General features: G+C 37.4%; 1 protein-coding gene across 1 annotated transcript; it reads right to left on the bottom strand.

Annotated features, from left to right (window-relative positions):
• Positions 1 to 4: 4 nt before the first annotated feature.
• On the bottom strand, positions 5 to 23,999 carry ZDBF2 (zinc finger DBF-type containing 2). Its single transcript, XM_069573764.1, has 6 exons — positions 23,940 to 23,999; positions 22,556 to 22,683; positions 18,048 to 20,679; positions 17,611 to 17,915; positions 13,760 to 17,493; positions 5 to 18 (listed from the first exon to the last, which is right to left on the bottom strand). The coding sequence occupies exons 1-6, from the start codon at positions 23,997 to 23,999 to the stop codon at positions 5 to 7; spliced, it is 6,873 nt and encodes a 2,290-aa protein (XP_069429865.1).
• Positions 24,000 to 26,427: the final 2,428 nt, after the last annotated feature.

Genomic DNA, 26,427 nt, shown 5'->3' with positions numbered 1-26,427 from the left:
GAAATTAAGCCATACGACCTAAGAAAAAGAAATACAACAAAAAGAAATGCAATAGGGAGAGGAAATGCACCAGTGTCACTAGGAAGCTCAGTGTGGTCCATCTCTGCAGATTAGGGCTGACCATAGGAGAGCCAGTCAGAGAGGCTCAGAGATAGCAGTGGCGACAATGGGTCCCTGAAATGGTAAAGACCAGGCACATAACTGCCCAGCAAGAGCAGAAGATTGAAAAGATAGGCCTGAGATCAAGCTTATGCAAGACGAGAAAGCATATGTGAGCTGCACGGGGAAGTAGTTCAGACTCTGATTTGCCTTCCTTGGTTGCATCAATGTTCCTCCTTTAGCTTACACCTCATGGTGATATGGAGGGTCCCACATGAACAGCTGAATCAAGAGGAGAAAACCTGACCTAGGTTCACAGATGGATTGGCTCTGAATATTGGTGAAAGCTGAACATAAATGGAAGCTGCATTACATCCCATCCAGGGGTGACTTTGAAATTCAGTGGTGAGAAAAAAAAATACAATGACAGGAGCCTCACCTGGCACACCTGATCACTCACTTGTGCGGAAGGAGAAATGGTCCAAGGTGAAAATACATACAAAATCATAAGCAGTAAAGAATGGCCTGATAGGGACTTCCCTGGTAGTCCAATAGCTAAGACTCCAAGCTCCCAGGGCAGGGGGCTTAGGTTCCATCCCTAGTCAGGGAAATAGATCTGACATGCCAAAAATAAGCATTTGCATGTCACAGTGAAAGTCTGGCACAGCCAAATAAATAATTAAAACAAAACAAAACAAAAAAGAATGGCCTGATAGGCTGGTCAAGGGGTTGAGAGGAAAATTCTGAGTGACTGGAGGAAAGAGTTCTGGAGAAGAGACAAGTGGATGGACAGTTGGTGACAGGTACAAAGTGTAAAAACTTTTATGTCAAATGTTAACGTCCACCAGAAAGCACAGAGGCAATAAACAACAGCGCAGATAGAATGGTGACATTAGATAGCTTTCATCATTAATCATTTGAGAACAGGAAAGATGGACATACAAATAGAGTACCCGCCACGGCAGGAATAGAGGCTGCACATGGTCCCAAGAGCAAGAACTTTTAGTTACCAAGGCCAATTGAGGTACTGCTATCTCTGAATGTCTAAACTGCCAACAATAGAGACCAATGATTGGGCCCATGATTGGGCACTATTTCTTAATGAAACCAACTATTAACAACCACTTGGTGGCCAGTTGACTACTCTGGACCCCCTATGTCCTCGAAAAGCCAGTGATTCGTTCTCTCAAGAACAGATACTTGTTTCAAGTAAAGGCAATGTCTTTTCTGCCTCCACTTTTCCTAGCAACATCCCTGATCTGAGGGTTTAGAGGGACTAATCTGCAACCATAAAACCACACACAACATCGCATCCAAGCTACCTCACAGCAAAGCAAGTACAGTAATGAGCTCATGACCATGGGAATCACTGGTCATAATACACACAGTACCACCAAACAGCAATGAGTCTGAAACAGCAGTGACATGGCTTATTAAGGTGTAAGCTTAAAGGCAATAGTCCATAACAAACCTTGATGAAGGTGTCCTCAAAAATGTGCATGAAGAGGAGGATTTGCACAGCTCAAGGTAAGGACTATGGCAACCAAGAAGATACACCTCCTGGCTCTAAGAGGAATTCACTGGTCAGCAACCAGGAGTGCAGTTAACTTATCACCTCTAGCTGCAGAATCTTCAGGATCCACTAAGTATTTGAGCTGAGCCCATGAGTCTCTTGGACAACCCTCAGCCTACCACTGAGCCATTGCTACCCAATGTGGAACTCTTCTATGGGTCACTGGAGCTCCCTTCTGGCTGGCCAAGACTTTATCAAACTGTACAAGTCTGTGTCTCTCCCCACCCAACCCTCTTTCTTTCCCCCTTCTCCTTTCATAGCTATCAGACATGTACTACATCTGAAGAACTTTTCTGCCTACTCTTGCTCCCTCCCTCTTTATATTTCACAGGCATTTTTATTTGACAGGAATGTTTCACAATAAGTCTCTAGTTTCATTTCGAACTCTATTTATGTTTTTTCTTGGAATATATGCAATAATTAAATTTTTCTTATCAATTAAATAAAGATAACTTACATTTCCTACCTATTATCCTGCCAACGGGCCTCTACTTAACACCATGCAGTGTAAGCACTTGTTAATGACTTCAATATGTACCTATAAAAAGTCCAGTGAGTAAAGTCAGTTGTGTCTGACTTTTTATGACCCCATGGACTATACAGTCCATGGAATTCTCCAGGCTAGAATACTGGAGTGGGTAGCCTTTCCCTTCTCCAGGGGATCTTCCCAACCCAGGGATCAAACCCACGTCTCCCACATTGCAGGCAGATTCTTTACCAGCTGAGCCACAAGGGAAGCCCAAGAATACTGGTGTGGGTAGCCTATCCCTTCTCCAGTGGATCTTCTCAATCCAGGAACTAAACCGGGGTCTCCCGCATTGCAGGCAGACTCTTTACCAACTGAGCTATCAGTTCAGTTCGGTTCAGTCGCTCAGTCGTGTCCGACTCAGCGACCCCATGAAACACAGCATGCCAGGCCTCCCTGTCCATCACCAACTCCCAGAGTTCACTCAGACTCACGTCCATCGAGTCAGTGATGCCATCCAGCCATCTTATCCTCAGTTGTCCCCTTCTCCTCCTGCCCCCAATTCCTCCCAGCATCAGAGTCTTTTCCAATGAGTCAACTCTTCGCATGAGGTGGCCAAAGTACCAGAGTTTCAGCTTTAGCATCATTCCTTCCAAAGAAATCCCAGGACTGATCTCCTTCAGAATGGACTGGTTGGATCTCCTTGCAGTCCAAGGGGCTCTCAAGAGTCTTCTCCAACACTACAGTTCAAAAGCATCAATTCTTCAGTGCTCAGCCTTCTTCACAGTCCAACTCTCACATCCATACATGGCTACTGGAAAAACCATAGCTCTTGACTAGACAGACCTTTGTTAGCAAAGCAATGTCTCTGCTTTTGAATATGCTATCTAGGTTGGTCATAACTTTCCTTCCAAGGAGTAAGCGTCTTTTAATTTCATGGTTGCAAACACCATCTGCAGTGATTTTGGAGCCCCCAAAAATAAAGTCTGACACTGTTTCCACTGTTTCCCCATCTATTTCCCATGAAGTGATGGGACTGGATGCTATGATCTTCGTTTTCTGAATGTTGAGCTTTAAGCCAACTTTTTCACTCTCCTCTTTTACTTTCATTTTCATCAGGGAAGCCCCAAAGTCCAGAGTTATTTATTTTTCAACAGTTATTTATTGAATGCCTACTCTGTGTTAGATACAGGCATTGGAAATACAGTATTAAAGAAACCAGAAAAAAATCCTTCTCTTCATGGAACTTACATTCTATGGGGTTAGAGAGACAGTATAATAGACAGACTGCCAGAAATGAGCCTATCTGTACTACATTGCTCTCTTATCCTCAATAGAATTACCTTTCACAATATGATAGCACAAAAATTAGCCTCAGCTTTTTATTATGGAACAATTTAAGAAAAAGCCATATGTTAAATCTCTGCTGCACTTTTTGGTAGAGCAACTAATTATAAAACCAGTTTGTCTACATTAGGAAAAGCACTTATTAAAAATGCACATAGGCTGTGTTCCAACAGTTTTATTTCTAGGAATTTACCACAAGAAAATAATCATGAATATTCAAAAGCTTTATCCACAGGAATAGTAGTTGCAGAGTTTTTACATACTTGCAAAAAATAAACTGAAAACCATCTAATATATCTAGAATTATTTAAATAAACATGTGACCATGCATGCAAGGGAGTACAGCAAGACCATTAAAAAGAATGTTGTTCATGGACTTCCCTGGTGGTCTAGTGGTTAAGACTCCACACTTCTAATGAAAGGGCACAGGTTCAATCCCCATCAGGGGACTAAGATCCTGCATGCTGCCCAGCGAGGCCTAAAAAAAAAAAAAGTACCTTATTCAAAAATGTGGCAAGAAAAGATGATTACAGTGTATTTAGTGGTGAGACAACTAGTCACAAAACAATCCTCCATACACTATTTGCAGGATCATCTCATTAAAATATATCTGGAAAAATATACACCAAAATACCAAAACTGTTCTTTCTGGATGATTTTAACTTTGTCCATAGCTTCAAGTTTTTCCAGAACAAACAAGGAAATTTATTTTTCTCTTATCTTAAATTTCTAAAAGTTTTGCTTTCACTTTTGTTTTTTGTAAAGAAAATCCCTCAACACCTCTGACTTGAACATCAATAAGTAAATGTGACAAATGACTTCTAGATAGGTGATATCCTAGAGATAAATATTTTGATAGCCACAGCTCTTTCCCTCATAGATTTTAGCTGTAAGAGGTGAAAGTGTCCTGTGGCGCCAAATAACTAGCCTAAAGGAAAACTACTACCCACACACCAGTGTCCCCAGAAGCTTCTGGTCAGAATGTAGAATAGGCACTTAGCTGCTGAGGAATACAATGCTCCTTCAACATTCACTGATTATTGATTATAATAGATCTAACCTATGTCACAATCTTCCCCCATATGAGGTTTGCCCTCTCTCCTACCACTCCTAGTTAAGAAAAAACACACATGTGAACACAAACACATGCACGCTGCATGCACACACACAAACTCATAGGATCCTTCAATGGCAAGTTATGAGAGAGGACTTTGAAACAAAATTCAAGGAAGGAAAAGAACCTCTTATTCATAATAACAAGTCAAAAATTGCTTGGAAAGTGACAAGAGATTAACTCTTCCAAAATCCCAATGCTATGTGTTTGAATTTTAATATATAATTTATATATTGTTATAAATGTATAATTTTTTTTCAAACAAATTGTAAAGAAAAAAAAGGGATGCTGCCACTTCAAGTGTATATCCCTCAGTGAATTCACCCTCTTCATCCTCAGGATCTTCTACTTAAATTTCAAAATTTGAAAAAAAAAAAGATTCACACACCACACCAAAGTTTTGAAAATTAAAAGGTAACTGGGAGAAATAAACAAGAGCTAGATTTCAAAGTATATGGGCTGAGTCCTGCAGAGGAGGCACGGGATGGCCAAGTGAGGGAGAAACATGCCAGCCACCTGGGTTGAGAAGACTCCCACCAAACAAACAACTTAACCTTAAACCTAAAAGAACTAAGAAAAAAAGAGAACAAATAAAACCCAAAGTTAGTAGAAGGAAAGAAATCATAAATATCAGAGGAGAAAGAAACAGAGCCTGAAACAACATACTATATGATACCATATATATGGAATCTAAAAAATAATACAAATATATGTATCAAAAGAGAAACAGACTCAGATTTTTTTTCAAAAAAAGCTTATGGTTACCAAAGTGGAGAGGAAAATGGGGGGGGGAATAAATTAGGTGTATGGGATTAACAAATACAAATTTCTATATAATAAAATAGATAGGCTGCAGGGATATACCATGTAGCACATGGAATTATTCTCATTAACAACCTATAATGAAATATAATCTGCAAAACTACTGAATCAATATGCTATACATTAACATAATATTTTAATTTTAATTTCATGGCTGCAATCACCATCTGCAGTGATTTTGGAGCCCAGAAAAATAAAGTCAGCCACTGTTTGCACTTTCCCCATCTATTTGCCATGAAATTAAAAGACACTCCTTGGAAGGAAAGTTATGACCAACCTAAACAGCATAATAAATAGCAGAGACATTACTTTGCCAACAAAGGTCCGTCTAGTCAAGGCTATGGTTTTTCCGATGGTCATGTATGGATGTGAGAGTCAGACTATAAAGAAAGCTGAGCAACGAAGAATTGATGCTTTTGAACTGTGGTGTTGGAGAAGACTCTTGAGAGTCCCTTGGACTACAAGAGATCCAACCAATCCATCCTAAAGGAGATTAGTCCTAAGTGTTCATTGGAAGGACTGATGTTGAAGCTGAAACTCCAATACTTTGGCCACCTGCTGCAAAGAGCTGACTCATTTGAAAAGACCCTGATGCTGGGAAAGATTGAGGGAAGGAGGAGAAAGGGACAACAGAGGACAAGATGGATGGATGTCATCACCGTCTCAATGGACATGGGTTTGGGTGGACTCTGGGAGTTGGTGATGGACAGGGAGGCCTGGCATGCTTCGGTTCATGGGGTCACAAAGAGTCGGACACGACTGAGCGACTGAACTGAACTGAACTAACATAATATTGTAAATCATCTTATACCTCAATTAGAATATTTTCAAATAAACATCTGATGAAAATATAAACTTTTCCTTAGGAAGTCATTTTTGTGCTGCGATAAGATGTGTAACTAAGTGAATCTATATAAATAACACTTGATCCTGGGGCATCAACCAACACAGGAGAGACTATTCATAATAATGCAAATATAGAAAAACAATCATTCCAAGATAATCATGAGAAATGCTTTGCAATGGGCCCCAATGTAGAAAGTTGGGGAATTCTTTAATGCCAAAGAGCACTATCTTGATCTAACACAAGGTTTTTTAATGATCTTTTGAAAGCCTAAGAATTATGTTGCAATTCCACAGACTTACCACTACAGAAATTGTCTTTCATTCATATCAGCAATGAAAGTGATCAACTAGAGACCTGTTTAATTGATGTTTGGATCCTGGGCACCCACCATAGGGCTAGGCACATCAGTTCAGTTCAGTTCAGTCGCTCAGTCGTGTCCGACTCTTTGCGACCCCATGAATCACAGCACGCCAGGTCTCCCTGTCCATCACCAACTCCCGGAGTTCACTCAAACTCACATCCATCGAGTCGGTGATGCCATCCAGCCATCTCATCCTCTGTCGTCCCCTTTTCCTCCTGCCCCCAATCCCTCCCAGCATCAGAGTCTTTTCCAATGAGTCAGCTCTTCACATGAGGTGGCCAAAGTACTGGAGTTTCAGCTTTAGCATCATTCCTTCCAAAGAACACCCACGGTTGATCTCCTTTAGAATGGACTGGTTGGATCTTCTTGCAGTCCAAGGGACTCTCAAGAGTCTTCTCCAACACCACAGTTCAAAAGCATTAATTCTTCGGAGCTCAGCTTTCTTCACAGTCCAACTGTCACATTCATACATGACTACTGGAAAAACCATAGCCTTGACTAGACGGACCTTTGTTGGCAAAGTAATGTCTCTGCTTTTGAATATGCTATCTAGGTTGGTCATAAGTTGTCTTCCAAGGAGTAAGCGTCTTTTAATTTCATGGCTGCAGTCACCATCTGCAGTGATTTTGGAGCCCAAAAAAATAAAGTCTGACACTATTTCCACTGTTGATAATTTACTTTATATGAGAGCCCCCATTTCAGATTACTAAACGCTTTTACTCTAAAATAAAAACAAAAATTAGATATTTTCAATCATCACATTTATTCATATTGACATCACATGACTTTTGTTCTAATACACTGAGAAGTCCACAGATTTTTCTGCCCCACCCCACCGCCCACAGAAAAAGCATTATAAAGAAACACTGCACAAATTCAAACTAAGGGACATTCCACAAAGAAATTTGTACACTTCAAAATGTCAAGTTATAAAATACAAAGAAAGGCTGAGGAACTGTTCCATATTGAAGGAAACTAGAATCATGACAATGTGTGATCCCGAATTAAATCCTGGACCTATAGAGGATGCGTTGGAGCAGTCTGTAAAATCCAAGTGAGACCGGTCGAGTAGAGGGTAATAATCATACCAATGTTAGTTTCCTGATTTTGATGAGGTACACTGTGGTTATGTAGGAGAGTAACTTTTTTCTTTTTTGGCTGCACCAAGCGACATGTAGAATCTTAGTTCCCTGTCTAGGGAATCAAACCCAGACCCCCTCTAGTGGAAGGATGAAGTCTTAACCATCGGACCGGCAGGGAAGTCCCTGTAGGACAGTCATCTTAAACAAGAACTTTCACTATGACCGGTACCATTATCAACACTTCCTGGCTTTAACGTACATGTAAGATTAGGAAAATGGGCAACTTGGATATGATTCTCAGTTTAGTTACTTGCAAGGAATTCATAATGAAAGTAATGTGTTGACACTGAAAATGAGAATTCACAAAGCACAATGAAAAGAATGCCAAGAAGGGCAGTAAAGAAAATAAGAGTCAAAAACAGGAAGTATAAAGCATTCAAGTATGGAATAAGAGCACTCACAAAGGCAGATATCCAGTTGGTTGTGGATCTAGGGCAGTAATCAAGGGTAACAGGAATATGACGCATAAACATCTAACCTCACACCTAATAGCTTTTATCATATTTGTCATCAGAAGATCAGTGTTCTGTTACCATTTTTATCAAAAATTAATTATAAACACTACTCAGCAATTTCGAAAAGAACAAATACTGTTACATGCTATATGAATAACGCTCAAAAACATTACAGGAAATGAAAATAAGTCAGACACAAAACACAACATATTATATGGTGCCCTTTATATGAAAAGTCCAGAAAAAGCTAAACTATAAAGACAGACAATAGATTAGGGGCAGCCTGAAATTGGGGATGAGGAAGGGAATGGGGATTATTTGTAATCCTCATTTGATTATAGAAAACATCTTTAATCACCAAACTGAAGCTCAATGCCTTAATTTTCTCATTGGCTATTTTGTTACAATTACAGTTCCTAGCTCAAAAGGGCTCTTTGAAGATCAAAGGAGACAACACAGGTCAAAAGTCTAGAACAATGTCTGGTACATAGGGCTCAACATGTACATACACACGTCCAGCTTAAAAATTCAGAAAATAAAATGCATGTAAAAAAAATGCATGTAATAAATGGTAAACACAGAGAACAGTACAAGCTCATACTTTAAAGATTCAGCATTAAGTATAGCTCATCCTAATCAAGGTAAATAATTTAAAAGACTTTAGGAGAACTTTTTAAATATGTACAGTCAAGTACAAGAACACATGAAAATTATTAAATATACTGTTATTTCCCTAATATTTGCGGTCTCAGTGAAGTATAAGGAAATGTTGAGACTCTTCCTCAGCCTTTCATCTTGACATTTTGATGGGTAACTTCCTGATTTTTTTAATTACATGATTTTTCACAGTTTTCCACATTTTTTCTATACATAAAAGTCCTTTATTGAAAATTGGCTTCAACTAACATTTTTACTTTATTAACATATTTATATAAGGAGAAGTCTCTTATTTAAGAGACATATATAAGAGAGACTTCTCCTTATATAATCCAATATAATCCTGAACCAAAACGCTAGAAGCCAATACTGGTGAGAAAGGCACTGACAGATACGTACGCTCTTCCACGTTTTCTCATTCTTTAAAACAGTGCTATGGTATTGGAGGCACCAAGTTCTCTTCCAGTAGGTGTCAAATAATGATACAGGTACTGCCTCCTGAACTCAATCTGTTCACGGACTCTTTCCATACAGGTATACAAAGTGAAAAACTGCTAACTCACCACTCCACCAGACAAAGAAAAAGTTGTTTAATTTTAATCCTTTGAAATAACTACTTCATCGAATATAGCCTACGTATCTTTGGTTAAATTATTTTCTCACCGGCATCAACATTTATATTCCCCTATATCATCTGTATGACGATTTATAAAATGAACTTCTGTTTTCCTTATTCTAACATTCCTTAAGTATTCCCAGATAAAGTTCCTAACGTGAAGAGAAAATAGAGGCAAATTTCAATATTTGATAAATTTTATCGTGTTAACTTTGAAAACAAATTTACTCTTTAAATTGCATTATAAAAATACATTACTCTTCACATTCATTTTACATGGAAATATATAATCATTTGAGTATTTAAATATAGTTTCTCTTTAGCAAAATCATGTCAGTCAGAGCCTGAGTTGCACAAAAATTTAAACACACAAGTCCAAAACACACTTTACACACTGTCTACATACTACAAAATTTGGAATAATTATAATAAACATTTATGCAAGCTACTCAGCAAGGACAAGATTAATAAAATACTGACTATGGCTATCACTTGATGTTTTACTATTAAAATAATTTAATGCATACTTGAATACACACACAGAAAAATGTAATTTTTATCTAATATGTAAATTAAGCCCAAACAAATTTTGACAAAGGGACACACTTGTATCCTACCAAACTCTGAAAGTTATTCACTACTTAGTTTAAATTATAACATTTACAATTTCAAGATTTCAAGCCTGTCTAAAATAACAATGACTACGGGAACTCAGTAAACATTTCAAAATGCTTTTTAAAATAATCAGGACTATTTTATACTTTAAACTTTAGATATAAACCTTTTCTTAGGGGGAAAAAAAGGTACTTAGAAGAGTTTCCAATGTGAAAATGGTAGTAAATTTTCTTCAAGTTTTTGTTCAGCTGAATTATAAGAACTTTCCTCTCTGCATGATGTAATCACAGTAGATATGATACATCACAATTACATGGTACATTTTTTTCCATATGATCTCTTGCATTTAAACTGACACTAAAAGCTTGCAGAATGTCTATTAACAGTACTCAAGAGAATTACATGTCTACTTCATAGGGAAAAAAGACACCAATAACCACAAGTAGAATATTTTTATGAATTAATTGCTTATTTACTTCCTAATCAGTAGGACAGTTTTCTTTCTAAATTAAAATTGGAGGATTATTCCAAATTAGCAGCTGACAGTGATATTTTAAGAAAAGAAATTAAAATATTTGAATATAGGGTAAGTTGAAGTTGCTCTGCAACTAAAAATAAAAACATTTGTCCATTTTAAAACCAAATTACTGCTTTAAATTTAGAAGTAAAGAAATTATTTGGAAAGCTCACCAGTGGCCACAGAACTGGAAAAGGTCAGTTTTCATTCCAATCCCTAAGAACGGCAATGCCAGAATGTACAACTACTGCACAATTGTACTCATCTCACATGCTAGCAAAGTAATGCTCAAAATTCTCCAAGCCACACTTCAACAGCACATGAATTGTGAACTTCCAGATGTTCAAGCTGGATTTAGAAAAGGCAGAGGAACCAGAAATCAAATTGCCAACATCCACTGATAGAATAAGCAAGAGAGTTCCAGAAAAACATCTACTTTGACTACACCAAAGCCTTTGACTGTATGGATCACAACAACTGTGGAAAATTCTCAGAGATGGGAATACCAGACCACCTGACCTGCCTCCTGAGAAATCTGTATGCAGGTCAAGAAGCAGCAGTTAGAACTGGACATGGAACAACAGACTGGTTCCAAATCAGGAAAAGAATATGTTAAGGCTCTATATTGTCACCCTGCTTATTTAACTAATCTGCAGAGTACATCATGAGAAATGCCAGGCTGGATGAAGCACAAGCTGGAATCAAGAGTGCTGGGAGAAATAACCTCAGATATGCAGATGACACCACCCTTCTGGCAGAAAGCAAAGAAGAACTAAAGAGCCTCTTGATGAAAGTGAAAGAGGAGAGTGAAAAACTTGGCTTAAAGCTCAACATTCAGAAAACTAAGATCATGGCATCTTGTCCCATCACTTTACAGCAAATAGGAAAACAATGGAAACAGTGAGAGACTGTTTTAGGGGGCTCCAAAATCACTGCAGATGCTGATTGCAGCCATGAAATTAAAAGATGGTTGCTCCTTGAAAGAAAAGCTATGACCAACCTAGACAGCATATTAAAAAGCAGAGACATTACTCTGTCGACAAAGGTCCGTCTAGTCAAAGGTATTGTTTTTCCAGCAGTCATGCATGGATGTGAGAACTGGACTATAAAGATGAGCGCCGAAGAATTGATGCTTTTGAACTGTGGTGTTGGAGAAGACTCTTGAGAGTCCCTTGGACTGCAAGGAGATCCAACCAGTCCATCCTAAAAGAAATCAGTCATGAATAGTCATTGGAAGGACTGATGCTGAAGCTGAAACTGGAATACTTTGGCCACCTAATGTGAAGAACTGACTTAATGGAAAAGATCCTGATGCTGGGAAAGATTGAAGGTGGGAGGTGAAGGGGAGGACAGAGGATGACATTGTTGGATGGCATCATCGACTCGATGGACATGAGCTTGAGTAAGCTCCAGATATTGGTGATGGACAGGAAAGCCTGGCGTGCTGGGGTCACAAAGAGTCAGACACAACTGAGCAACTGAACAGAACTAAAAGAAATTATTAATACAATACAACGTAACACCATAACATATCCACAGGCTAAATAATGGCACCTGAAATAAAGCTACATTTAGAAACCAACTGTTACACTGCACCTAATTCTGAAGTAACACATTTTTATTTCTGAAAACATGGTACACTGATCATTTCAATTAAATATGGTTTATACAATACAGAAGCTGAAATTCATGTTTCCCTTTTAGTACCAATGACAGAAAAGGATCCAGTTTCCTTGACTTAGCAGAATAACCAAATGAACCTGTACCAGCACAACCAGTGTCCCTGAATAAAAGATCTGAAGATCTTTTGAGTACGTCAGACCTAAACTGCATATCTTGACATCTTTCATTTGAACTATTAAAATCAGTTAGCAAGTTGAAAGAAGGCCAAACCAATGTACAAATACAGCGAAATGGGGCTCCACTTAGGTTATCAGTTTCATTGGTGGTGGTGGTTTAGTTGCTAAGTTGTGTTCAACTCTTGCAACCCCATGGACTGCAGCCCGCCAGGCTTCTCTGTCCATGGAATTCTCCAGGAAAGAATACTGGAGTGGATTGCCATTTCCTTCTCCAGGGACTCTTCCCCACCCAGGGATCGAGCCTGGGTCTCCTGCACTGCAGGCGGATTCTTTACCGCTTGAGCCACCAGGGAAGCTGGTAGGAAAGCATAATCACACTGGCAAGATCATTTTCCCCTTAAGATCTAGTAATGCTAAAGAAAAACCTACAGATCCTGTATATATACAATATGCATGTGGCCCAGTGAAGAAAGTTGAAGGCCTGCAGATACAGTTTAAGTGAAACAGGAGTCTGTTATGTATTTAAATTACCAAGCAGTTTTTTTAAAAAACTGGATTAAAAATGAAATCTCATTCTCTGTAATGCTTTTGAAAGAAAGATAAATTGTATTTTGTCTGTGATTATTTAGGTTAATCCCACTCAAAAGCTGAGATAATCTATTAGAACTTCTTCTTTTTAACTACCCAGTTAGAATATGACATTGACAACACTACTGTGAAACACACAGAAAATAACTACATAACTACATTGGAACTTCATCTGTTCCAATTTTTAAAAAGTAAGTAATAAGAGAGCATTTTATGTTTGCCACATTCATTCTTGCAATATTTTAAGCTGCTGACATGAGACACAATCATAAAAAATAAATGGGACATGATTGAAGGTAGAAAATGGTATATACATTGTGCTAAATTATGTAATATAAATTAAGATGAAGCTCTTCCACAACAAAGGGACAAAGGGCATTTAAAAAAAAAAAAAGACCCTAACACTAACTTTAAATGAATATTAAAAGCCCTGAAAAATAAGGCTATAGCAAAACAGTTGAAGGTTCATTTTTTCCACCAAAGTTAAGAAAGCTATGTAGACTAGGTAGTACCTAGGTACCAAATGTACTTTCAACTGAAGCACTGAATCTTCAACCAGCCCTTAACAGAAACACCTCTAGTTTACTTCATTACCTCACAATTTGTTATTAGAGAATCGAGTCTTCACTCTGTCCGAATACGGTACACCAGAAAACAAACTTCTCAAATCATATGTTCTAATAGGTCTACACGGCTTTCTCTGTTGTTTTCTAGGGTGTTTTTTATTGCCATTCTTCTTACTTCGTGCAACGCTGGAAGACGTCTGCACACGTTGCTTAGAAGAGCCTGCTATAGCTCGTGACTGCTCTTCAGCTCCTGCTGACAGAACTGAGGAGTTTGAGAGCATATTAGCTGGTTTCTTCGCCCTCTTTAACCTACTCACATTAGGTTTTTTCTTCTTAATATGGGTCCTAACAAAAGTGCTCCTGGGCTGATATTTGTGACGCAAAAAAACAGAGTATTTTGGAATATACTTTTTAATTATATCACTTAGTTTGCTCTGAATCCAAATCGACCGTTTTTCTGAAGCAATTCTGATATTTTGCTGGGGAATAACTGATCTACAATCTTTTTTGGGAGAATCTGGCTTATTATTTGTTGATACCTTCTTTGTCTGATTTTTGCTTTTACTTTTCAAAAACTTTTTTCTAAATGATTTTGATGAAGTTTTGGCAACATCACGACTTGAAAAAGTTGACTGGAAATTACTTTCCTTTGAAATTTCACTAGAACTAAAAATCTTGGATTTTTCTGGAAACACAGAAGATTCACTGGCCTCCTGCCGTGAGTTTAGTTCATGTCTTACTGGCACTGTCATAAAAGGTACTGAAGCAGAGCTTTGTACAAAAGGATCATTATCTTCTGCATTAGAATTTAAGGGGCTAACATGTATTTCAACAGTATTCCTGTCAGACCCTGGTACTTCTATGTTCAGAGGAGGATCAATTACAATTTTCTTTTTCAATGGGTCATAACAATTAAAGGAACTCTGGTTAAATTTGTACTGTATGTTAATATCCCAATTATTTCTACTACAATGCCTCCTTTTAGAGAAGCTGTTGGATTCACCTTTCTTCAACTTAATATTTGAAGAAAGAATATAAATTAAGGTATTTCCTTGCAAAGGCTTCAAAACACTAATACATGATTCAGGAAATTCATTTTTTTTAACTTTCTCTCTTGTTTTCCCGTTGTTTTGTAAAAGTAAACACTTCCTTACTGGAGAGTCTTTCTCTTGTCCACTAAGTCTTCTTTTTGTCCCTGGCTGACTTGTGAGACTGGTTTGAGTTCTATGGCTAACTTTTATAGCCTGGCCTTGAGAGGCAACTTGCCATGTTTGTTCATGATTCCTTCCTGTTGAAGGATAATGGTTAGGTTTATCTAAAGCCACTGAAAAGTCATCAATATCTGAAATGCCACCCGCATTACCATCACAATCTGACAGAACTTGAATTGATGTGGTATCCTGATTGAGGTCAGTCCAGGTCATCTTTTTTTCTTCATTCAAATTTTTTTTTTTCATTTTTCTCATCTCACAGTCGCTAACAAAGTAACAGTAGAAACGATCTTTCTTGAATTCCTTCACAAGAGCACTCATTTGCACATCATCTTCTTTCATTATCTGAGACTGCGTTTTCCCCACAAATGAAGGAGGGACGGGAGGCAAGTCTTCAGGAAGTAGTTCATGAAGATCATCTTCTATGACCTCCTTTGCTTTTGCCAAGTTCCTTATAGAATCAATCATGGGAACAGAGTCTGAATGGGAATTATTATCGTTTATTTTTCTCTGGTCAAAAGACATCTTCGTAAATAGGTTGATCTTATTAACAGCTTCTTGAGGCCAGTCATTGACAGACTGGAGAGAAGGATCACGTTGAAAATTCACCCCAGAACCACAAGGTTCATAGCTCATACTTTCTAGATCAGTATGTTTTAACTTCAAAAGGTTTTCTTGATCAGGCATTTGATGGATCACCAATCCAGGAGATGCATTACAATCCGTTGCGGAAACACCAGATTCACAGTTCTTATCTTTTAGGCCAATATTTTCTACATCTTTCCAAAGGCTGACTCCTTTGTCAACCTTCTGCTGTTGCTGAGTTACTGGCTGAGAAGTCTCCTCTCGTTCAAAGTTTCTTTTAGGACCACTATATTGACAGCTCTTATCTTTGGGGTCACTATATTTTGCCCTTTTTTTTTCATATTTTTGCGACTGGTAAGTCATGGACTGATGAGAGGAATCAATTTGAAAACTCAGTTCAGAAACATAAGGCTCACAGCTTGTCTCTTCCAGAATAATATAGTCTTGCTTCTGCTTTACTACTTTGAAGACCTTTTTGGAATGATTTGTCACTGATTGAGGAGAGGCTTCACAAACATATCTTAGGTCAGAATCACAAGAGTCACAGTTCTCATCTAGGTCAAAACTTTCCGCATTTATACAGCTGATTTCTTTGACAGTCCTTTGAGGTGAATCAATCACTGGCTGAAAAGGGACATCAGAATCTGAAATCACTTCACAGTCATTATCACTTGCTGTCAGGTCCACAAACAGCATCTTATCTGTTTCTCTGTCTGACTCTTCATTTATCACTATTTGAAGAGGAACATCAGAATCACACATCATTTCAGAATCCCTAGGTTCACTAACCTCTTGCATGCCAAGGTACTTTTCCATCTGAAGGTTTATTTCTTTGCAAACCACCTGAGGTTGGGCAACTCCTAACTGAAGATGAACACCAGAATCACATTTTATTTCAGAAACACTAAGTTCACAGTTCTTATTTTCTAGGTTATTCTGATCCTCCTCTTGCAAGTTTATTTCTTTGACAGCCACAGCAGAATGACCAGCTACAAAGTCAACATCAGAATCATAACTTACTTCAAAATCACCTAGTTTGTATCTCTTATCTTCCAGGTAAATATGGCCTTCCTCCCAAAGACCTATTTTTTTAACAGCTTTTCTTTGAAGCTGGTCAGTCACTGACTGAAGAGGATATTCAGAAACAAAATTTATCTTAGGACCACAAGGATCATTGCTTTTATCTTCCAAATTGGCTTGTTGCTCTTCCAAATCGTGGTGTGGCTCAACCACTGATTGGAGAGGGGTATTTGAAGCAAAAATGATTTCAGAATCATTAGGTCCATAGCTCTTAGCACTCAGACAAACAGGTCCCTCCCTCGGAAGATTCATTTCTGTAACAGCCTCTTGAACTTCATTAGCCACAGATTGAAAGGCTTCATCAGAAACAAAGTTTATTTTTGAATCACTAGGTTTGACAACCTTATCTTCCAAGTCAACATGCTCCTTCAGAAGGTTTACCTCCTTAACAACTTCAGTTTGGCCAGCCACTGACTGAACACAGACATCAGAGTCAGATTCAATTTCAAAATGCTTAGGTTCATCTCTCTTATCTTCCATGTCAACTTCATCCCTCCAAGGGCTTATTTCTTTAACACTTTGTCTAAGCTGGTTGGCCACTGATTGAAGGGGGTCATCAGAATTAAAGTTTATTTCAGAACCACAAGATTGATTGTGCTTATCTTCTAGTTCAGTATGCTTTTGCTCCAAAATAGTTATCTGAGGATGATCAACTACTGACTGATCCATGAGATCAGAAATCAAACTCATCGCAAAACCACTATCTTGCCTGTTCTTATCTTTTAAGTACACATGATTTTCATTCTTGAGGTTTATTAGTTTAACAGCCACTTTAGGTTGACTGGGCACAGCTGGAAGGGAAACATCAGAATTATGTATTAATTTACAATCATTAGGTTCATCAACCTTATTCTTCAGGCTCATATCCTCTTCTTTCTGCACATTTGTTTCTTCAACCACTTCCTGAAATTGTTCAGTCAATGGCTGAAGAGGGTCAGCAGAATCAAAATCTATTTTACCATCACTAGATTCATTGTTTGTATCTTCCAAATGAACATGTTTTCCCTTCAAAAGGGCTAGTTGAGGTTGGTCAATGACTAAATGAAGAAGGTTATTAGTATTCAGTATTTTTTCAAAGCCTCTAGGTCCAGTACTTTCATCTTCTGGGTCAACATGGTCCTCCTTCAAAATAGTTGTTTGAGGTTTTTCATTCATTGGCTGAAGAGGGACATCAGAGTCCAAAATTATTTCAGAACTACTATATTTATCACTCTTGTTCTCTAGAACAACATGTTCTTCTTTCTGAGCACTTTTTTCTTTAACAGTTATTTGAGGTTCGGTCATTGAATAATCAGAATCTAAACTTATTTCAGAACCACTATATTCAGCACTTTGACCTTTTAACTTAGCATGCTTTTCTTTTTGAAGCCCTAGTTCTTTCACAATCAGTTCCGGTTCGTGAGTCACTGACTGAACAGGGATATCAGTATCCAAACTTGTTTCAGAAACTTTTAACTCAGTACTCTTATCTGTTAAATTTACGTGTTCTTCGTTTTGGTTTATTTCTTTAATAGCTATGGAAAGATGACCAGTCACTAAATGAAAAGTACTAACAGATTTCAAACTGCTTTCAGAAACAACAGGTACATTATCCTTATTTTCTAAGTGTATATTCTCCCCTTTCTGAAGGTTTCTTTCTTTAATAGGATATTCAGAATGTCCAGTCATTGAACGAAAAATATCATAATCAAAAATTTCAGAATCACTAGATTCATTTTCCTTATTTTCTAAGTGTACCCACTCTTCTTTTTGAGGATTTAGGTTTTTAACAGCTTCTTCTGGCTGCTTAATCACTGAGTGAAAAGGGATATAAGAAGCCAAACTTATTTCAGAACCGGTGGGTGCATCATCTTTCTCTCCTAAGTGAGTACGCACTTCTTTCTGAATGAATGTTTCTTTAACCACTACTTCAGGCTGATAAGTCCCTGAATGAAGAGGCACATCAGAATCAAAAGTTATTTCAGAAACACAAGATTCACTAATCTTATTTTCCAGATCAACAGGATCCTCCTCATAAACAGTTACTTGAGATTGGTCAACTACTGGGTGAAGAGGACTATCAGAATAAAAAGTTCTTTCCAAACTAATTGATTCAAAGCTCTCATCTTCCAGGTTAACATGCTTCTTACTTATTTCTTCAACATCCAGCTCAGGATACTCAGAAACCGACATAAAAGAAGAATCAGAGTCAAAAGTGGACTCAAAACTGGAGCATCCAGAGCTCTTAACTTCCATGTCAACATTTAATGCTTTCAGATTTACTTCACCACAAGCACCTATAGGGTGAGAATCAAAACTGAGATCAAAAATGCTAGACTTAACACTCTTGTTCTCCAGGTCAGGAGCTACTTTCTGAGCATTTACATCTTTAACTGCTACTTGGGATTGAGCAGGCACTAACTGAGGATCTGTTTTTATCAGATGAAACTTTATCTCAGGACCATGAAATTCACAGTTCATATCCCCAAGGCCATTCTTTTCTTTCCGAAGATTAATATTTTCAACATCCTTCTGAGGTCCATCAGACACGGTCTCAAGAGAGACATCACAATCAAGATATGCTTTAGCACTCCTGGGTTTATAATTCCTATCTTTTAGAGAGACGGGCCTATCCTCCAGGTTTCTTTCACTGACAGCCATGTGAGGATGGTCGAAGACTGACTGAAGGGAAACATCACAATCAAAACTTGTTTCAGAACAACTCGATCCATAGTTCTTATCAACCAAGCTGATCTGAACCTTCTTCTGAAGTTCTGTTTCTGTGACAGTCACTGGGAATTGGCCAGGCATTGACTGAAGCGAGGAAACAGAATCAGCGCTTATTTCAGAGCTACTACATCCATAGTTCATATCAACCAAGCCAACGAGCACCCCCTTAGGAAGGTTCACTTCTTTCTCAGGCTGTTGGCGGCAGTCATCAGTTGACTGAAGTGAGGCATCACAATCAAAATTCATCTCAGAATCACTGGATTCATAGCTTTCATCAACCAGCCTAATACGCATTACCTTCTGAACACTTTCCTCTTTCACTTGAGTTCTGCTGGTAGTCAACTGAAGGGAGTCATCACAATCAGAGCTTATTTCAGAAATATAAGATGTATTATTCTTATATTGCAAATCAGTATGTACTTCCTTTGAAAGCTTTATTTCTTCAGCAGTCACTTTGGATTGGTCCATCAGTGGATAAAAAGAGGAACTGCCATCAAAACTTACTTCAGAATCTCTTGATTCACAGTTCTTATCTTCTTGGTCAGTTTGCTCCCCCTTCCAAAGGTCTGGTTCAGCCTCTTCACAGTGATCAGATGCTGACTGAAGAGAGCCACCAGCAAACTTCATTTCAGAACTCACTGCGATCTTCTGTTCCAAAAAGGCTGACTTGTTAAAAACCAAATGCTTTCCTTCTTGGTTATGATCCATATTAGGAAAGAATTTCTCATGGTGCTTTGGAATGTCACCTTCAAAGATTCCTATATTAGTTTTACTCAGGTTGACTACTGGATTTACTGCAAATTTAGAAAGAGATTCCAATTTTAAAGAGTTTTCAGTACCCACAAATTCATGGACTTTAAAGCCAGTTGACAATGCTTTAGTCTGAGAATTTACATCTTCCTGTAAGGTCAACTTATCTGAATTTGTACATAAAGACTTTCTGTTTAACTCTTTAGATTTCTGATATGGAACTGAAGAAGTTTCTGGATGGGACAGTAGCATAGGGTTTCTAGAGCCCTTGTTTAGCTGTTTAAGGTACTTGTCAGCTTTGTTTGGGTCACATTTGTTAACTAAATCCAAATGGACTCCAAGTGATAAACCAGTAGTGGTGTCAGTTGTAACTGGTCTTTCATCAGAACTTTCAGGTAAACAACTAACAGGAGCATTAGAAATCACTGATGAACATATTACACTTTGTCTATTATTTGTACTGTGACCAATACCAACTGGATTAAACTCTTTCATACTGCTCCCAATTTTATGAATGAACTCCAAGGGATGCTGTTGTCCTTTCTCCAGTTTTTGAATAACTGATGGTCTATCTGAAACACTATGCATATATCCCTGAGGCCTAGAATACAACTTTTCAACGGGTTCAGATGCCTTGGTAGATATCTCTTCTCTGACTCCAGCAACATCCTCAGTCTTTATTTCAGGACTAAAATCATCATTAGGAACCACTTCTGAAGGTGACACAGTAGTCATATGAGGTCTCTCATTTTGCACTGATCTAAAAAATAAGGGGGAAAATTCCATTAAACTATTTTGACATCCGTTTAAGATTTTTCAACGCATAATAAATGCTATGTTCTTTCTATCCTGGGCCGGATTCCTAGAACAGAGAGTTTCAAAATAAATTAATTTTGTAACATCTGGCTAAGGACAGAAAGGAAGGTAATCATAAAATCAAACAAGTTGAAAATCCCAAAGGATTCTATGAAACCAGCACCACCCTAATGCTATACCAAACAAAGATATCACACACAAAGAAAAAATTACAGGTCAGTATCACTTATGTATTGATACATAGACATAAAAATGCTCAACAAAATATTAGCAAATCAAATCCAACAATTCATTAATGGATCATACACCATGATCAAGTGGGTGGTTACTTTATTTTTCTTATTTATTTTTGGCTGCACTGGGTCTTCCTGGCTAGTGTGCAGCCTTTCTCTAGTTTCGGGGAACAGGGCTACTCCTCCTTGAGGGGCACGGGCTTCTCATTGCGCTGGCTTCTCTTGTTGTGGAGCAGACTCTAGACCCGTGGGTGTCAGTAGCTGCAGCTCATAGGCCCTAGCTGTGGCACACAGGATTAGTTGCTCCACGGTGTGTGGAATCTTCCCGGATCAAGGATCAAACCCATGACCCTCGCACTGGCAGGCAGATTCCTATCCACTATCACTAGGGAAGTCCACTGTGGTTATTTTAGATTTAACATTTGGGGAAGCTAGGTGAATGTTACACAAGAAACATTTTGCAACTAAATTTTTTTAAGTCTGAAATTATTCTAAAATGCAAAGTTAAAAAATAAAAATATTTTAATGTCCATAAACTTTAGCCCAAAAGTTCACAGTCTAGAAGTCTACTCCACAGAAAGAGTTGGATGTACAAATATGTTTGTTGAAGCATTGCTTATATACACTATAAACTGGTAATTTATACTGACCTCAAGATAGGTTAATTTCATCTTTCCACCAGCTAAGAACACAAATATTTTTTCCTAACTTTTCCCCAGCATAACTTTTTCGTCATTTGCTAAGTTTTAGGTTGGTGACTTGCAAAGTGTGCAAGAAGTTTGTCCTTTATTCTGCTGCTAGGACTAAAGTCAACTAATACTGTACAGGTGTGCTAATGATCTATGTTGCTTTATCTTATACAGCTGTAGCAGCAAACTCATCAGAGTACATCTGATTTTCTACCAAAGTTCTTCTTCAACATAGGACATTAACTTTTTAAAATGTTATCAAAATGTTTCTTTTTATTAAAACAATCAAAATATATTAATAAAAAGTAAGCTATCAAGATACTGACAAATTATAAAAATAATCAATTCTGTTTTACAGAGTAGCATAGAGTTAGCAAATAGTTCCATTAATGTGCAATTAATTTTTACCTTGACTATCCTTACTTAGCTACTATCACCAACTTTTGGTAATCTTGTTAAAGTTATGTTTGTTCCCACCTTTTTACCCTGCTTAATCCTGTGACATCCTTGATGATACATATTTACTGGCCTGACTTTTCTTTAGAAAAAGCATAGTGTAGTCCGTATCTTTTAGAGTGAGATTTTTGTTACTTAACCTAAGAAAAAATTTTAAACTGCAAAGATAAGTTACTAAAGGTTCACTTTATATTCCCTGATTCAAAGATTCATTTTAGGAAATATTAGGACATTAACACAAACATCTACTGTAATATACAACTACGTACTAATATTCCCTAGAGAAAGGCATGGCAACCCTCTCCAGTATTCTTGCCTGGAGAATCCCACAGACAGAGGAGGCTGGTGGGGCTACAGTCCACAGGGTCGCACAAAGTTGGACACAAATGAAGCAACTTAGCACACATGGATATACTAATATTATTTCACTCAGTTACTCTACCTGCTTTCTTGATAATGACATGGGTGGTGCTGCAGTACATCCTGCAAGAAACGTTTCATCAAACTAGCAGCACCCATCCGTTGTCTTTTCTGTGTGATCAAGGATCTGTGATAGTCACTGGATAGATGCTGGGAAGTAAAAAGAAAATGAATGTTTCTAAATATTCTAATGGGTAAACATACTAATGGGTAATACTCATTAGTAGTGAGAGCATCACACTATAGATTCATCATACTCCCGGTAAAAGTATAAATTGATATGCCCTTTATATAAAGCAATTCTAAAATACGCATCTGAAAACCATTTAGTGAAGACGCTCAGTCATGTCTGACTCTTTGCGACCCCATGGATTGTAGCCTACCACACTCCTCCATCCATGGGATTTTCCAGGCAAGAGTACTGGAGTGGATTGCCATTTCCTTCTCCAGAGGACCTTTTAAGGGGAGTGCAAATCAATGCAGAATATTAGAGGACATGGAGCTCACTTCTCCCCATGAACATATCAAAAATACATCTACATGTGATACAATTCTCACTGAAAACTAACTGGAAATGAGTAAAAGGACTCCTGCACAACCATGGCTGTAAGGAAGATACACAGGAGAGGCAGGAAGGGTACGAAGGGAAGAAAAACAAGCAAGTGGTTTGTACCTGTGCTCAGGGGAGGGGATTCAAAGGCAAAGGGAAACCAGTCTCTCTAACGGAAGGGTAAATGACCCATACAACGATTCCGTTTCTCACTTTCAGTACAGTATTCAGTAAATTACATGGTACCCAATCATTATAAAACAGGCTTTGCATTAAATGATTTTGCTCAACTGTGGGCTGATGTAAGTATTCCAAGTACTTTTAGGGTGGGCTAGGTAAGCTGTGATGTTCAGTAGGTTAGGTGTGTTACACGCATTATCAACTTAAAAGACTTTCAAATTATGATCAGGATGTAATCCTACCCTTCTGCCTCAGGGTCTCTATCCTTGCTATCCTGTCCCTCTAACCTAGAAATTCTGCACCCCCAAGATATAAGCAAGCCTGGTCCCCACAATTCATTCAAATCTCAGCTCAAATGTCACTTCCGTAACCTCACCTGGCCACTCTACCTAAAATCGCACCTTCTTCCCTATTTTACCTTCCTCATATCACTTATCACAACCTGACATACTATGTACTAAATTTATGTGACTGCTTATTTTCTGTCTTGGTGCATCACACTGTAAGCTTCATGAATAAAAGAAACTGATTTTGTTCATAGCCATATCCCTACAAGCCACATCTCCTCATTAGTAGATTCTCAATATGGTCTGTTAAATGAATTTGATTGTGTAAAAGAAGGGAAAGTTATGAGTAGGTCCTTTGTGGTATAACCATAGTAATAGGATCTTCTCACCTGCTCCAGGTTATTATAGAATACACAACAAAAACCGCAATATCCTGATCTGTTCTGCATGTTGAAAAACCAAAGTCAGATGGCTATTGTCCTTGAATACTCAAACTGGAAGAAAAGAAAAATGACAAAAACACAATAATTCCTTACTACCGTGAAGAAGATAGCTATGATAACACCATAGAACAGAAATTCATTCTTGAGTCCTACTCACTAGTATTTCTAATAACTATGAGAATAGAAAAGGCACCATGTGCTACTGAACCAATCAGTGAGCCTGCAATGAACTGAGACCCTTCTATCTTTTTTTTTAAACTGAGGAATATTTGATGCACAATATAAGTTTCAGGTGTACAACATAGCACAATTCACAATTTTTAAAGGCCAAATTCCATTCATAGTTATTATAAAATATTGGCTATATTCTGTGTAATGTACTACATATCCATGTAGCTTCTCTATTTCATACATAATTGTTTGTACCTCTTAATTCTCTGCCTTTATCTTGCCCCTCTTTTCTTCCCTTTCCACCCTGGTAACCACTAGTTTCTTCTCTGTATCTGCTAGTCCGTTTCTTTTCTGCTATATTCACTAGTTTATTTTTTAGATTCCTCATATATGCAGTATTTGTCTTTCACTGAGACCTATGCATCTTCTAAAGGAATAATGTGTTGCCAATACTTGAAGCCTTGAGGACTACATTTTTACTGATTTCCTGGTAAGTTGTTAAGAATTATCAGGAAGTGGTTCAGTATTGAATACAGTACTCAATTTATAAAAAGAAATTACTATTCCTAAATTGTTACTAATAGTACACTTACTATACTCTAGTGAAGCTCGTTAATTTTTCCATGATGTTTCTACACAAAATCCCACATCATGTGAACACTCAATGTCATATATAACACCTTATTCTCTATCATGAGAGTAAAGCATACTGCATTTATTTTCTGCTTAATCCACAAAGAGGCAGATTTTAAAGTAATTTATCCAACAAAGTTGCTAAAAAACAAAATAGCTACCAATAAAGCCTCAGAAGCAAAAGATATTTCTCTTCTGACAATTACATAAACCAAACATGAAGATTTTTTTTCCAACTAGTGGAAATCCAACAAAAATTTCTCTTAATGAAAACAATAAGAGACAAAGGAATAGTTTATTTGTTAAACAGGAACAGTTTATTTATTAAACAAAGAATAGTTTCCAAGTTTCAACCCTCAAGCCCAAAACTATAATCCTTCAACACTTCATAATATAGTGATTTCCAAGCCAGACTGAATATAAAAATCATCCTCCAAAATTCTGATTTAGTAAATCTGAGAATAGAGCCTAGAAGTTAGAATTTTTTTAATTTCCTTACATACTCATTTATACAAAATATGACAAATTTAAGTAATAAATCCAATACAATGCAGCTTTTTGCTGTTTTTTGAAAGTGAAAATAGTATTTTTAAGAAATAATTTCATTAAGATTTTAATTCTAATATTTTAAATACTCTTAACTGTCAAAAAATATAAAGAGAACAATTCTGTAATATTGAGTATTTCTGATAAGATTGTCTGCAACAGAAAAAGTTTATTCACTAAAATCAGTGTTCAAACATTGAAATCACAACCTTAAAACCCGTGAGAATAACAAAGCTTCATTAAATCAAAATTCTATCATAACATTCACTTACCCATTACTTTTTATTATGAGAAAATCTGATAGTGTCTGACTTCTCACTTGTGAGGAAAATAAATCAATTAAATCAGCCTCTGAAATAAAGAATATTAAAGAAATTATTTACTTAAAATTTGATCTTTCTTCCTTTAACTTACTTTATTAACCTGAAGCAACAAAATGAAAGAAATTTTAAGTCTCATTCACAGATATGGCAATTTTCAGGCTGAGATAACTCTAGAGTTTAAACCTAAACTCTGAAGATAGTTAAATAAACTTTTTAGTGCTTTATTTAAAATATAATCAAAACATTCATTGAATAAAAGGCAAAATGAAAGCGTAAGTCTACCATCTCACACACATGCGCGCAAAATTTAAAATTTTTTTTATCTTTCACCCTTATGGTTAACTCCCAAGGCATTATTACCTGCCATTTTCATCATCTCTAGTGCCATACATATGCCACAATGAAACAGACCTACAATAAACCAAAAGCACCCATTGGCATTTTGAAAAATTCACATGCTAGAACCCCAAAAACACGGAACCAAAATCCCCTGGTTGGAAGCAGGCACATGCATATTACACAAATTTAAAACATTCCAAGATTATTCTGATACAGGCTGAACCAATAACATGTCATTTTTCATGTAGTAACAAAATCCTGAAAGGTACCATTTCTTTGGGGTCTGGGATGACATTAAATGACCAAATGGCTCTTTTTATATAAACTCTGAATTCTATTGGTACCTGGTATTTTTATAAAGTAACAAATCATTTACCTTGAGCAGAAAAGATCAGATATTTCATCAGCTATATTTAGTCCTG

Source organism: Ovis canadensis, chromosome 2, assembly GCF_042477335.2.
Source record: "Ovis canadensis isolate MfBH-ARS-UI-01 breed Bighorn chromosome 2, ARS-UI_OviCan_v2, whole genome shotgun sequence".
Taxonomy (NCBI): Eukaryota; Metazoa; Chordata; class Mammalia; order Artiodactyla; family Bovidae; genus Ovis; species Ovis canadensis.
Note: the sequence above shows the minus strand (reverse complement) of the source record. Positions and strands in the feature narration are given on the sequence as shown.